The 15,755-nt window shown below is 29.8% G+C and overlaps 2 protein-coding genes across 4 annotated transcripts in view; both read right to left on the reverse strand.

Annotated features, from left to right (window-relative positions):
• Nucleotides 1-11,664, reverse strand: part of LOC116769606 (O-acyltransferase like protein-like) — a 29,508-nt gene extending 17,844 nt beyond the window's left edge. Inside the window, exons 1-2 of one of the 2 annotated variants that reach the window (XM_061526931.1) lie at nt 11,519-11,664; nt 172-498 (exon numbers count right to left, since the gene is read on the reverse strand). In XM_061526931.1, the coding sequence (XP_061382915.1) occupies nt 172-406 (235 nt within the window). In that variant the 5' untranslated portion in view covers nt 407-498; nt 11,519-11,664. Of the gene's footprint in view, nt 1-171; nt 499-7,113; nt 7,258-11,518 lie in introns of those variants that run through there. The other variant, XM_032660747.2, reaches the window with a different exon arrangement.
• A 1,705-nt stretch (nt 11,665-13,369) lies between these two features.
• The window catches only part of LOC116779791 (formin-binding protein 1-like), a 30,453-nt gene continuing 28,067 nt past the window's right edge, over nt 13,370-15,755 (reverse strand). For both annotated transcript variants that reach the window (XM_032674268.2, XM_032674259.2), the window contains exons 13-14: nt 15,515-15,687; nt 13,370-14,205 (exon numbers count right to left, since the gene is read on the reverse strand). In XM_032674268.2, the coding sequence (XP_032530159.1) occupies nt 15,518-15,687 (170 nt within the window). In that variant the 3' untranslated portion in view covers nt 13,370-14,205; nt 15,515-15,517. The remainder of the gene's footprint in view (nt 14,206-15,514; nt 15,688-15,755) is intronic.

Here is a 15,755-nt window from a genome sequence, read left to right on the forward strand (position 1 = left end):
TTTTCTTATTAATATTGCAGTCGTCTGGATTTTCCAGTTATTTAAGACTTGATATACTATTAATAAATCATGATATTACAAAGTGGATAAACTAGCTGGGTCATAATTTTATTAGGAAAGGCTAAGAGAAATGTATCATTAATGGAATATGTCCAAAAAAAAGAAATTTACTTTTGGAAGCCCACAGCAGTCCATCATTCAACGCCGTCAGGTACTGCCTCAAATCCGATTCACACTTTTCGGACACATTATGGCTTCCATTCAGAACGTTAATCCAGTCATGATGGTCCAATAAACTCTTCATCCAAGCCATACGAGAGCTTGTCCCATCCTCCGTAGAGTTCACTTTCCCACTTACGTAACTCACACACACAAACAATGTCACAAATAAATTAATTTTATACATTGTTCATATACGTTCTCAGTAGCGCATTGCCAATTTGTTCCGATAAATTATAATCCGTGAAGGCTGTTACAGTTTTACGCACATCGCAATATCTGAAACAAAAACGCATGGAATTAATAAAATGCTATCAAAATTGTTCTCGACGATTCCACATTGAATATTAACATGTGATTGTTTCAGAACTTTAGTCATTATCAATCAATCAATCAATCATCAACAATATGTAATAAATAGTGCAAGTTGAAACTTAGTTAGAATAAATATTTAAAAGAATCTTAGAGATCATTTTAGTTTGCATTATTCTTATTATTTAATAGTGTTTCAATATAATCTAGCAACGGAACTACAATCCCTTTAAGACTTACTAAGCTTAGACAATAATGTAGTTGCTTTGCTGTCTTTTCTATAACATTCAATGTATTTCATTTCATAAATTTAAATATATATCACTTATAAATTCAACTCAATAATAATAAGATTTGACTGTTTTTAACTCCGCAATGTGTTATATTTATTACATAATCTTATTATAACCGATTATGAAATTATTTGGTGAAATCTACAATTTCTCTAAACATCTATATGAATATATAATGGCCTGTTATGAGTTTTATAGTATACATATACACATTTTATTATATAAGTTAATGTATAAAATGAACAAAAATCACTTTAACGGAAACCAAAATCTGCTTTCATAGATAAAATCTATTTTCAATGCATTCTACATCGTCTGTGAAGGCAATTCCTTTCAGCGTTGTTCGTATTAAGGTGATATGTAGTTTTAGAGACACGATAAAAGCAAAGCTATATTGCTATACTTTTTTATCACTGTTTTAGATCAAGTTCTATGTGAATAAAAACTGCAAAAGGTATATTCAATAATTGCAGACTGCATATTTTATAAAAAAAAAAAATTTCAATAAATTATGAACTTTACTTTAAAATAATATTTTACTGATATAAATAATAATGTATATAAAAATATAATTTGTATTTATAATTCATTGTTTTGTTATAATTGGTGCATAATAAAAAAAAGTCATTTGTTAGTTCTGGTCAACCATTTTGAAAAAAAAAATGGAACAGGCTTACTATTTCAGTTTTCATATAATTTTGACTAAAATTTTCTTTTTTTTTTATTAATTTTCCAGCTTTGCTCTATATCACGTTCAAGGAAACATTTCAAGAACATTTCTTTATCTTACGTCCATATTTCCCAGAATATCGACTGACACGCAAAGTTAATAACAATTTCTGGTATCCGATTCAACGCTGTAATATTCAAAGACGACACTTCTTGAGAGTAATAGTGGAACTTTGTTTTTAATCTGAATTTATGTCTTCTGAATTTTTTTTAAGAAGGATATACTCTGCATATAAACGTGTACTTTTTACAAGACATTTCATTTCGGTTTACAATAAAAAATACAGTTTGTGGTCTTTAAAAATATAAACAATCCACCAACTGTTTTGATTAAATATACTTAACAAATAGTCGTGGTGGGCTGGCGTCCCGCCTCTCATACGTGAGGGCGCGGATTCGAAACCTGGCAAGTACCAATGTGATCTTTTCCGAGTCATATATACTTTCTAAGAGGATTTAGACACCACTGGCTGAAACAGACTAACAAGCCTTGGGGTCTAAATAGCCCCAAAAAAAGTACTGGTACAGAAGGCAAGGGGAAAACACTGTATCTATCTTCCCAAGAAAGTCATCATGTATCACGGATCACTGATACATGATGACCACGACGAGTCTGCAAAGACTCTTGCGACGATGATGAACAAATAGTAACCAATTGATTTGTGATAGAGAAACAATAAAGCAGTCATAATTTCTAAGCCGGACATCTTTCCACTTAGAGTAGGTATATTAATTATTTACAAGATGCAGCTATTTAAGATTTTTGCCGGATATTAGGTACATTAAAAAAGAAAATATTCGGTCTCTAATTAGTACATATATATTGTATTAACATTAATATAAAAAGCTATTCAACCCAAAATCCATTTTGCTAGTTAAAAAACATTACCTTTGTTTTAAAAACTTGTCACAAAACCGATTTTGAAAATATGACGGAAGAAAAAATGAGAGCTGAAATTAACAAATACGTCCGAGTTCTTTATCCTTAATGCAAAAGGTTGCGCCGTGGACTTTAACGCGCTTAAAAAATTTACATGACATTATTTTAATTCGCGAAAGTTGAGGAAAAAATTCAATGAAATCGTTCCTCAAAGCAGTTTTTATTATTAATATAACTTTATAATTAAATTTTAAATCTGCTGATTGTTTTGATATTGAAATTTATATAAGTAGAAGTTCAAACATTAATAGAAACAACAGAGCAATTAATAATACAAGATAGTAAGTTAGCGAAACAACTTTACAGTTGCTTAATATTGGCTTTTAACTTTTAGTGCAACGCTCCACTCGGTTTACAACATCTTTATCGAAAGTAAATGTTGTAACGTCTATCACATGACTTTGTTTTACGTTTGATTACAATCGAAACATTGATGTCATAAAAAACAAATAATAACATAAATAATATTCACACATATAAGAAATATGTTGCTAAGTATGTTCATAATGTCATACATCGGGTAAGTCTTGTAAATGGTAATTATAAGACAAATATTAAATCGAATTAAATGCTGGAAATAGTAATAATCATAAAATAACCGTATTGTAGGGCGTTTAGATGAATTTCTATCGATCGATACCAATGTCGAATAAACCTACCAAATAGCTGTTGATAAGTCGGGTCTGGTTAGCATAACAATAGCGGTGATAAATGTGCTTCAATTAAACGTGTTTGTTGGGATTATAATTTAGTATGAAAACAATATGGCGATGTACAAGTATTGATACAAAACGTAAAGGTGTTATCGTCTAATTATGACGCCATATTCTCATTTAAATGAAAATTATTAATAGACATATTTTATTTTCCTTTTAATAAAATATAGCGATATTTAACATTTCTTATGAGTAAGTTAATTTATTTTATTTTAAGTGTATTCATTCGTATTATTTTCAAATCTTTATGAACAATTAATGGCATAGGTGCATCTAATCTGTATATTTTTTTATGTAACTCATACTTATTTTATTTATTTCGTACTTAATTGATACTTGTTTTATTTTTATTCCAGGTTATTTTTAAGTTTCTGAAAGAGTAATAACCTAAATTCAGAGTAATTAAAACATTTTTTTAAACTTTGTGTATTTTAAAGAATCGTCGTCGTCATCATTTACTGAAATATTTAAGGTGTGCTTCAATAACGTTATATTTTTTCTGAAAGTAATTTTTTTTTAAATATATTATAATAATTTATTTAAAAAAAGATGAAAAGAAAGAACATTACATCTGTACACTAAGTACACATAGTTAATATATATATGTTTATTTATACATAAAAGTTTATATACCTTTCCATATAAAATGTATGTGTTCATTGTGTGTAAGCAAATAACTTTATAGACAATAATAATAATAATTGCGTCAATGTCTCTGCGCTATAGGCGACGGCTGAGCTTTTGAAATTGCAAATTCAATACTATTTCTGTAGCTAACTTTAAAGTTGTTTATAGGCATTTGTACTTCTATAACTGTTCATTATTCCTGTATTCAGGTGATTGTGTGGTTGCGACCTAGTTATTGCATGGTAAGCGCCGCAACACCCTCGGAATTTGCATATGCCTCTGTCATATGCATGCGTCGTGGGTTCGTGTTTGACAGGCATTATACGGGAGATCCGACTGTGGCTCACACTGTCCGCATAGCTTTGTTTTATATAGTAATGTAGGTAAAGTTTTCAAAGAGTTTTTCCAATACTACTATAATTTTTGTTTCATATAATATCGATTTTGGTGAATTTAACCTAACTTCTGATATAAATAATATTTTGCTAATATTTAATTAAAGATAAACTGTTACATACATACATATATTTTTCGATTAATGTAAGATTTCTTTATTTTGTACTTCAATACTATAAGATAAGTACGGACCGTTATTATAATATTAACATTCACAATCCCTTTCCTTTGTCGTATCCTTGAGACGAAATGGAAGTTTTGAAATGCCAAAGATTATAAGCACCGAACACGGCTATTGCACTCGTCGAACATAAGTGCAAAATAATACCAACTACATTTAAACATCAACAAACATAAATTCTTGCGCACTTCATTCAAGTTTTTCTTTCGTAATGCTATATAACAAGTAGCAAATTATATTGCAGAGTTGCTTTCGATGGTATGAAAGCTAAGATCTGTTTATAATAAATGAATTTTTCATGACACGAAGTCGCTATATGAATTTCAAAATGTATTTCGGTGCTTAGAAATCGTTTTGTTTTACAATATATAAAACAAATGGCAAATCAAAGTGTTGGATTAGGTTATATTTTTAATTAAATATATTTTGAATTGCAATGTACCTAATGATTAACAGAGAATGTTACCTAAGAATTAACAATGAATTAAACATGAAATTTAATAGAAATTGTTTGTAATATATATTATAATATTAACAGATATTCAAGAACAAAAATTTAATTACGCCATTCTGATTATCACGACTATTCTAATTTGAAACGTGTAAAAAATTTGAAAAGTAGTTTTTTTTTAACTATCTAAGCGTGTTGTTTGCCGTAAAATATAACGGGTACTTACTAGTCATAAAGACGGAGAAGTTAGTCTAGAATGGTCCATTTGCTATCTGAATAAAAGATTTCGATCTAAAAAGTTTTGATACGATACTGATGCCAAGTTAAAGCGATACGGAGTCTGTTACTGGGGAGGATGAATAAAGACTAAACTTGTATATTCTTTACTTCTCTGCCAACATAATAAACAAATATATTACACCAGTCACTTAACTAATAAAGCATATTTTTGTGAGTATTTGTAAAAATTATAGTAACAACATCACAGCTACGTTCAATGACTGTTTTTAAAAAGGTGTTTCCATGGGGAAATAAGACGCGTTATGTTAAATGGGGCGGGAGACAACTCGTCCCTGGATATAAGCATATCCAACTAAGCGATCACGAAAAAAATGGACTGGAACGTGTTAAAAATTATACAAAAAGAGTTGCATTTGTGTGTAAAAAAAATACTAAACAGAAAATGATGACGGAATTGAAATAATATTTAATACTTAACTTCTTTTTTTGCTGTTAAATAACTGACGGTTTAAATAAAAGGATAAGAGTAATGTTTTGGTTCTATTTAAAAAGAGCAAAAGTGCTGACGGCTGAAGTGAAGATAGCATCAATCGAAGAATGGTAAGACATAGTGATTCATTGTAGGGCGAGGAGATCCTTCTTTAATGGCGGCATTACTCACTACAAAAACAGTTTTCCACGCCCATCACTATTTATTACCATCGAATAGAACAAGGATCAAATTGTATTCTTTATACATTGGAACTTAAATAGAAATCTAACGTATTTTACTAACATTAATGATGTAATCCGTGACCCATTGGCAAAACTAACAAATGGTGAAAGTTTGACAGAGTCATTCGGAATAATTTTCACCCAATATCTTTTCTCGTTTGAATGTCAAGATGACTACCACAAGTTCGTGTTTTTATGCCTATGCCGAGGAGCGTCATTGAAGATTTTGTAAATGAGAGACAATTGGTAAATGAAAATGCACAGCTATGTATATCGCCTTAAATAGAGTAGCAACTCCTAAGACTCGTTCGATTTGCCTTCCACACGCGGTAGTAATTAATTCGATTATGATAGTGTAGTTACTTACAACAGACTTATATCACACTAGGTTTTTCTGTGGCTTTTCCTGAGTGAAATTCACATATGATTCTATTTATTGACAAAACATCTCTGTTATTCTACATAAGTAAAAAATCGTTATTTACGTAAACAATAAACCTTAGCTATTGTGTTCTAACCCTTACTTCTGACTGAAACTTTCTCTGTACCTTTGACATAACATGTTTCGTATCGAATGATACCTTTCTGAGATGATTAAAGAGTTTAAGAGGTTTGAATTTAAACACTCAATACTGATACTAATCATTAAACACTTCAATCTTCTGAGGTTCATATAAAATTATTTTTAATATAACACTAATCATATCGTATATTTATATAATTAAAGATTTTTTTTGTGAAATCCCAATCTATTATTGTGTAATTTTATTTACATTATTTTTTATTTGCACTCATGACTTTATTGTAATTTGTAATGTTGAAATATTTTGATAAAAATGTTTCGTCACTTTGTAATATAAACCAAATTTCATCTCTTATATGAATAAAAATATTGATAGATAACTAATAAATAAGTAATATAAATATCATAAAATTTAACTCGTATTTATTGACATAATATCCACGTAGCTGATGACAATTATGATTGTCTTAAGTTTTACAAAAACTTTTACAAAACTTATTACAAAAATTCAGTTCTCTTAAGTTTATGGCGAATAATTATTAAAGCACCCAAAAAATAGGGCATTCATATTTTTAAAATTCAATATCTTTTAACATCTCCCAAAATCTGTTTTATATTTTAGGTGTCTGATTCGGTTTATTTAGACCTGATTTTAAATTTCTCAAAATATTAAATAAAAAGTTTCAATTATACTCCATATCTCTAACTATAGCGTACAAAAATACGTAATTATGTTGAAAATTTTAAAAGCATATAAAAAAGTGAAACCCACCTTATTAATAAAAAAGGGTCCAATAATAATGACGAAACGAAAATTCACTTCTCCAAACTAAACAAGTTGTAAAGTATGTTTCGCGGTAAGAAGTCAGCGATCACTGGCCGCTGAGCGCGGGCGCTACCACCACCATCCTGCTATGAAAGTGCTTCCACAGTACTGCTAATAACACCAAACATTTTTGCAAATAAGATATATTTAACTATTTGATCCTCAAAACCAGACTACGTGTTCGATTTCCCGCTCAAACTGTTATCAACCTACCAATTTACAATCGAAGCTTTGAATTGTGAAGTAAAAAAAAAAATAAAAAATTGTCTTATTAGTAATTTAATATGCTTTGTCATTTTTTAAGAATTCGGTTAAATGGAATAAAATCTCACAATGAAAAAAAAAAAAAAAGGATAAAAAAATTAATACGTTAATAAATGTTGTTGCAATAAAGATATAAATAATTAATGTATCAAAGTATTTTTAGTATTCTTTAGTAGTAGAGGGATTTAAATATTGAATAATTTCTATAAGCAGACAGCAGATTATTTTCTTTTTTAAATATTTATTTCGCAATAGCTAACAGCTAACTATTAATATTTCTCTGCTTTAATGTTTTAATGTATTTAATTTCCATTATTCTTATGTTGGTATACGAATAGAAACAGTAAAAATCTTATCAAATAAAAAATATTTTGCTGACATTTTATTTAATAAAACGATATTTGTAATCTGCGTAATTCCAAATTGAATTTAACTTAATATCATTCGTGTCTGTGGTTTGGCGTAAAAATTACCAATTTCCCTTGAAACGTTTATATAGCATACCAAGCAAAATTTACTTCTTAAGGCGAAATTAAATTATTAATTAAAATGAGTCCAGTATTTAGATTGTCTTTCATTATTACATAATATTAAATTGATACGGATTTTAAGACATTGATTTTCTAAGAATATGTAGGTCATATAATTAGTCATTTATCGTACAGGTTCCGTTCAACCTGATGGCATGTTTATGCCGTTCTTCATGAACAACCACAAGAGTTGTTGTAGGTGCCCTGACACAATTCGTACTATAAGAATATATAGGAAGTAGTTGTTCTAAGGGAGCTTTATAGTCACTCGTCACACTTAGGAAGCTTTAGTTCACAGTAGGTATGCTTGTTCTAAGCTCGCATCGTCACATTAGATACGAAGCGGTAGCCGTTTCTCTTTTAATTATCTAGGTTAATACTATAACGTATGCGGATTTCTAAATGAAAAACTATATCATTTGCTATACTGCACACAAATTCAGTTATAACTATGAAGTTATGCTTCATTTGTGTCGAGATGTCATGTTAAAAATACGAGTTTATCTGAATAGCGTATATTTCAAGTAACACTGTTTGCAACTTAAAAAAAAAATTCATTATTATAAATAATTTATAAAATTAACTTATGATACATCGTTTATTACTTACAAGTATAAAAAATTAGAAACCTAACTTCACTTCTATTTATTTAACTATACAATGGCAGTGAGCGAAAATATATCGCTTGGTATAATAGTTTATTATAACTAGTTTTCTTTATTTTTTAGTACAAATGAAGTAATCCGACACATGTTTATTATTTCTTTTTCTTTTCTACACCTTGTTTTACCTACATTTTACTTTTTATATTAAAACCTGTCTCTAAATAAACACAAACAAGTTATACCTTATCTAGAAACGAAATTAACTGCCTCACTTGGATAAACATTGATGTAACCTGTATGTAATGCTTACCTAAATATCATTTTATAAATCTCAGCGTTTGCCCTTTAGCTCATAAAATGTTACGCACATATGACACCAATACCGCAAATATCTACACTTCGTTTGTTTCTGACATTTTCAAAATGGCTCTAGTTTTATCATTCACTTTTTCTATTGAAATCTTTCCCGCAATGGATTCTAGAAATTTATTTTATTCAGCTGTCATGGAGTCCACTATTTTACACCTTTTTCTCTCAGTCCATTATAAGAGCGTCCCTATCTCTTATTTTTATTTTACTCCTAAATAAAATAGAAACAGTTTTGAGCACGGTACCTTTTACATAAATTGTTTTTGTGACTGTTCGCATAAATTTACTACCGTTTTGTATTTTTAGTGTAAATAATAATTCTTTGACATGATGATTCTCTTTCGCTTTCCTGTATATTAATATTTCTTTACTAGGAACTGACTCTGCAAACGTGTTCACTTTAATATTTTATTATATATTCTTTTGACCAAGCATTTGATTTATAAATGAAGTTTTAAAGGAACATTCAATTGAACGCTCATCCAGAGAGACTAAGACTTTGAAATATTTATTATTTTATCTTTTCTTCTCCAGATTCTCTTGCCTCGGACAAGTCATTAATCAATTAGATCTCCACAAACCCAAATAAATAATTAAAGGTCCTTGGGAATACTTCTTTTAGACAAATGTTCTGATCCACATCTTAAAGATTTCTCTCTTAAAGAACACTCAAATATTTTAAAGATTTATGAAACTAGTAACCCATGTGTTACTTAAACTTATAAAAAAATATTCCATTTTAATAGCATGATACTTTTTTTATAATAGCGTGATGCAAACACAGTTCTTTTTAAATAAAAAAAAAAAATATTCTGTTCCATAACAAAATTCTGAACGTTTTTTAATCGTTCAATATTTATTTATAAGTCTTTACATTTATTTTAAATAATAAACAATATTGTTTAGTATTTTAGGTCATTTTGTATAGGTACTCTCATTATATGTGAGTATATGATTGTAGCGCCAAGTCTTAAGTATTCTTCGATGTAATCATATTGTCAAGCGGTAATTTATTAGAGCCAAGACTGTCTTGACATTCCGCTATTGATGTGGTTTAAATTGCCTTGCATTAGAAGCTTACTACGCTAAATTGAAATTTACGCTTGAAACTTTTTTATCTAATTTAATGTACTACGCTATCTACTGCTTATACTTCAAGTTAGCCAGCAATATAGTTGACTGGGTGTTTGGAATAAGTTGCCAATTTTTAATATTTATTAGGAAATTTAGACTTAATCTAAACATATTTGATAGTTTGATCCCAATATTGTAAATTTCTTGCTACCAACATATAAAAAGTAAAAATATATGTATAGAATAAAAACAACAATGTTTTCGCTCCGCCATATTGGAGTGTTTTTTGATTATCCTTGTGTTTGATCGTTGACTCTTGTCTCAGCAAATTGACACATTCATTGAGATATCTTTCTAAATAAGGCTTTATTTATCTTATCTCTGAATTCGTGACACTTGAAAGAAATCAGAAAAGAAAATAATCTTTGCTTTTTCTTTATTTCATTAAAAATTTCTAAAGCGATACATAAATTTTAGATACGGACATTTGCATATACCTAGATTAATAGCACCTAATAATCCTTATAGCAATAATCAAACATTGAGTACGATAAGGAAAAAAAAATTTAAAACGTAAGAACAGTAGGTAATAATTAAAATCAAAACTTTTCAGTTATATAATTTTAAAACATAACACTGTAACCTCCTTAGTGGGGCGAAAAATATTCATTATCCTCAAAAATAATTATAATTTTTGTCCCACATAAATATAAAGTATCTTTCTGTATTCAACCCAAATTATTCGGTTAATAATTGGCTTATAAATATAACCTAAGACTGTATACCCCTTCATTGATATGGCCTTGCTCACGTTTATATAACTCAATTCAACGAACCACGCCGATCTAAATACCATTGAACCACGCACATTAGCATTATGTTTACCAGCTAACATAACAACTACTTAATTTATAATTGGATAGAAAATTTAAAATATAATTATTATTATGTTACATTGTCTCGTTATTACATAAACTGCAAGAAAAGTAGGTAAACGACAATTGAACTTTTTAAAAATCATGAAAAGGTTAACTTATTATGTAAGCTTGTACGATCAAACATTGGGTATTGTTTAAAAGATGTCAGAAGAGAAACAGCGTCCTTGTTTCCAACAATCTTATAAACTACATATATGTATATATTAAATTATATTAAATACATAGGTATTCTGAACCGATACATATTTTTTTAACATCTATTTTACGGTAAATTATTAAAAATACATTATTTTTACTAAAAACATCAAAATTCTTTATGAATAAATTAAAGTGTGCTTCCAATTCTTATTAATTTTACACTATAGAGTATATCATGTGCATTGCTCATTACGTTACACGTTCTGTTCAAATCTTAGTAACTTTCTTCATTAGGTTAACAAAGGCCTAATTACATTATATGCTAATTATTATCGAGTTTCTTTGGAAAGTTATTTGAAATAATATTCAAAATAATTTGTTGCAAAAAAATTTAAACTTTGAATTAATCATCCAAAGTGAATTTGATATTTACCTCAAAATGGTGTTCCTGTTTTGGATTTACGACTGATTGTTATGACATATTAAAAAAAAGGTGTCAATAGTTGTCACTTGAAAAAAGTTTCATTAACATACTAATATTATACTTTTATATGAATAGTTTCTTCGTTCCACTACAACTATCACTGTATTCAGAGGAGAGCAGCGTCAATGATAAATGATGCAGAAGACAAGACAAATTTATTTGTTTTTGCTGCAACTTATGTCTCTTATCGTCTTTCTAAAAAGCGTATCATAGCAACATATTAACTTGGACAGACATTGTCGTCTCATCTGTACGTGATCACGATTTAAGTAAATCAACCGTAACGTCGAGTAAAATGTAAATTAATATAATAAATTGCGTAGTGTATCCAAAAAGCATAGTTTTATCTAAAATACTTAGATTAATAAATATTATAGTAACAATGTAAGTAGGTGTTTGAATAACATTCTGTGCGCGTTGTCTAACAAGCTCTGCTTTACGATCCTATTGTTATAGCGTTTCCGTCCTGCGACGTAATACTCGAAGCTTTTTTATTTTCTACCACCAACACGTGTTTCACTGACTACTTTTCTTGTATAAATGTGATTGTTTGTTTGTTTTTAGCAAAGGATGTGGAAAAATAATAGAATTTCTTCATTTTCCTACTTGAAAATGTTAATTCATTTTCCCGCCTTGAAAATTATATATTACATTGTACATTAATATTTCTTTGTCTATTAAATGTAGAGATATTTATTATAAGAATTGAGAATAAAAATCAATGTCGCGAGACAAGTAACTTAGCTCCACATTCTTTTATGTATTGTTGCGAGAAAAGCTCTTAATATAACAATATATCTTTACGATACGCGAGAATGTGTACGCTCGGAATAAATGATTTTGCAAAACATGTTTCATTAATTTTAAATGTACCCATACACTCTAAATAAGGTATAAATTCGTCCATTACGCTTTTAAGAACCTATTATTTTAAATGTATCTGTGAATTTTGTAATGACAGCAATCCCACCCGAAGCAGGAAAGCCATTTATTTACGCAAGACTTCGGGATGGCGAACGGTTCCCCGCAAAACTCGTTTTATCTCGGGAACTTCGTACATTACCAGACCTTAGTCGTGCAAATGATCGTCTTGGACGTTATCCATTGAAGTTAACGTTCGTGTCAAAATCGACACAATAGTATGTCTGTGAGTAATGCGTTTGGAACATTTGTTTGACTTGCGGCTTGCGGTCTATTACGTAACCGTTGCGTGGCACGACCCGGAAGGCGTTGCAGTCGGCCAATGGAGCACTGCGCAACATGGGCACGTCTCATGCAAACCCAATACGGTATTATGAAAAATATCATTCATTATACACGAAAATATAATTTTTAACTAACCATCCTTGTAACATACGTTCGCTTTCTATTCATAGAACATTTTTTTAGATTCTGCAGCGTATATCTCATACTTGACTCTATCTTACCTTAATTAAATATTGGGGTGCGTTTAATGAGCTCATAAATAATCATTTCAGACAAAACTTAAAACGCCATTAGAGGTCGGGGGACAATTAGCGCGACCTTTCTTTTATTTATAACTCGTTCTCGTTGTTATCCTCTCTCATTATTTTGAGCAAATAAACGTATTTGAAAGGCGCGTTTACGTAATGCTCTTTTAAAGTGGCAGCAAGCTGGGCTCGCTGGCGTTCTTGACCCTAATGACGAAGCAAACGAGTCATTTCTATATAAAACAATATACTAATCAAATATACACAGATATCACCTTGGATAGGGTTTTATACGGAGCTACTAGAAAAAACGCAATTAAAGTTACAATTGGTTAAAATAATATAAACATTTGTCATCGTATAGTTTTATTTTATATAAAAAAAAATCAAATACACTCATTCATCCGTCACGTTCAACTTCTCGCTATATATAAATACAATAGATTTCTTGCGTACGGCAAATATTCTGAAAAATAGCATTGGCTAATAACCACAATTAGCTAGCGCGTTTAATACTACGTAGAATCATTTAACATAAGCATACTATACTATAATACATCGTGTGACATCGATACACTCCATCACTAGTTAGCCAATGTGTCGAATGGATTTTAATGTCAAAAAATTTTACATATATTACAGTTCATTATAAATTTATTTTTGCTATAATTTCGTATAAACATTTTATTTTTATTTTTTTCTTTCTTTCAATTATTCGAATCACAAAAGCATAAACATCTATCATAAGTACGAAAAAACCCTAACAGGTAAACAGGCTGGCACAACGAAGATCTAAATGTGTTACAAGTAATAAAAAATAAAAATTTTATATAACTAAGTTATACGACAATACATGAAAAATATGTACGCCACATAACACATAATATACAAAAACAAAATAAATAAGATCATGGAATGTTATTATGATTACCACTTCGCTTACGGGACAATCAGCTCTTTAAAAGGAAATATTAGATGAAAAATATATATATAATAATATTATAATACTAATTTCGATATCGATAAATTATAGCAAAAATACACGTTAATATATAGGCCACCGAGAACACTTATCGTTCGAGCTACATCGCTAGTGATTGCACAAGGTCTGTGACTACAGTCCGATAACTTCACACAGTGATCGTGGAATCACCAAGACAACGCCATTCATAAGCGATGCTATATCTGAAACAAGAAAACAAACGTTTAAAATATAAACCAACTCTATGACAATAAGTTGTTTATAGTTTAAATAGGCAGATTGAGTGTGGACACGATAGCTTAGTTGGAAAAGCGCTTGGGATTCAACATTCAAGAAGTCGCAAGATCGTATCCAGTTCGTGTCAAGGAATTTTTCATTTTACATATATTAATTTTTTCATGTATTAAGCTCAATATTGCTTGAAAATTAAGAACATCGTAATGGCATTTTGCATACATATATATATTTCATACTATTAAACAGTCGCTAATGTAAAATATACGCGAGAGTAATAACAAAATGTTAGTGTGAACCTTCACGAAGTAATCGGCACAATGCTTTAAGTCATCGGGTCTTCGTTGACATTTCAACATGAACTTTACTGTACGTACTGTTTATTGTAGTGTGTGATGACGTCACATTGGTCGTGGACACCATAAATACGATTGTTTATAAGACCATGAAATTATATATATTCAAATAATCTTCTTAACATTTAATTAAAGCTTTATATTCCCTAGTTTTGATTTAATACAATTTCAGTTGAAATACAAAATTACGTCATCTTGTCGTTTTTATATCCCCGTCTATTTAAATTGTATATTTTGGTCTAGATTTTACGATTCAATTAAACAAGAGACATATACGGTTTTTATATGAAACCGTTAAGTTTTTATGTTCCATTGACAACATAATGATCACTCACTTCAATGAACCGTATTCAGTGTAGTTTAATTTATATGCTATCTCATCTAAAATGAAAGCTGTCTACAGTTTGGTTTTAAAATTTGATTTAATGTTAGGGATGATCACTAAAATCGATCTCAATACATTATTTCTTTAATACTTTTACTTTTAATAATCTTTTAAATTGAATTAAAAATTTAATGAAATACATGCTCGAATTTAATATAATCCAAACTTTTTTCCGAGTAGTCATCAAACTAGCTGAACCGATTTTCATGAAACTCATACCGGCCGATACATAATGAAATAGGAACAATATATTCTCGAACAAAACTCAGTGTGATTACGACTTCAGTTTTATAATAAATTTTATCTAATCAATACAGGTGGAACACTTAGGATTGTTTAAAACATATAACAGGACACTAAACCACAAAACTATGTCATGTCTCCGAGACAACAACGTTGTTTTGTGTAAAGTTATAACATTATGACCAAGATACTGGGATGAATGAATATATAAATAAAATAGCTAACGTCCTGCCCTGATTTTGCATGTCAATGAATGAAGCTCCATATATGAAGTAGAATCTCTATATATAATACCAGCTAGTGATGCACGTCCGCGTACAGCGTGGTGGCGATGTACGTGGTGGGTACGAAGCCCTCCTCCCTGGTGAGCGACCGCCTCACCCTCGTCCAGCCGTCACCAGCGTCCGTCTCCAACACCAGCAGCTTCTCGCCGCACTCCATACGCATCGTTGAACCGGTGCCGTTCGCTGGAATCATATGTATATTATAAATATGGTTACATAGTAATCAATGTTTCATATGCACCCTTTAAATA

The sequence above is a fragment of the Danaus plexippus genome (genome assembly GCF_018135715.1).
Source record: "Danaus plexippus chromosome 3 unlocalized genomic scaffold, MEX_DaPlex mxdp_30, whole genome shotgun sequence".
In the NCBI taxonomy this organism is placed as follows: domain Eukaryota; kingdom Metazoa; phylum Arthropoda; class Insecta; order Lepidoptera; family Nymphalidae; genus Danaus; species Danaus plexippus.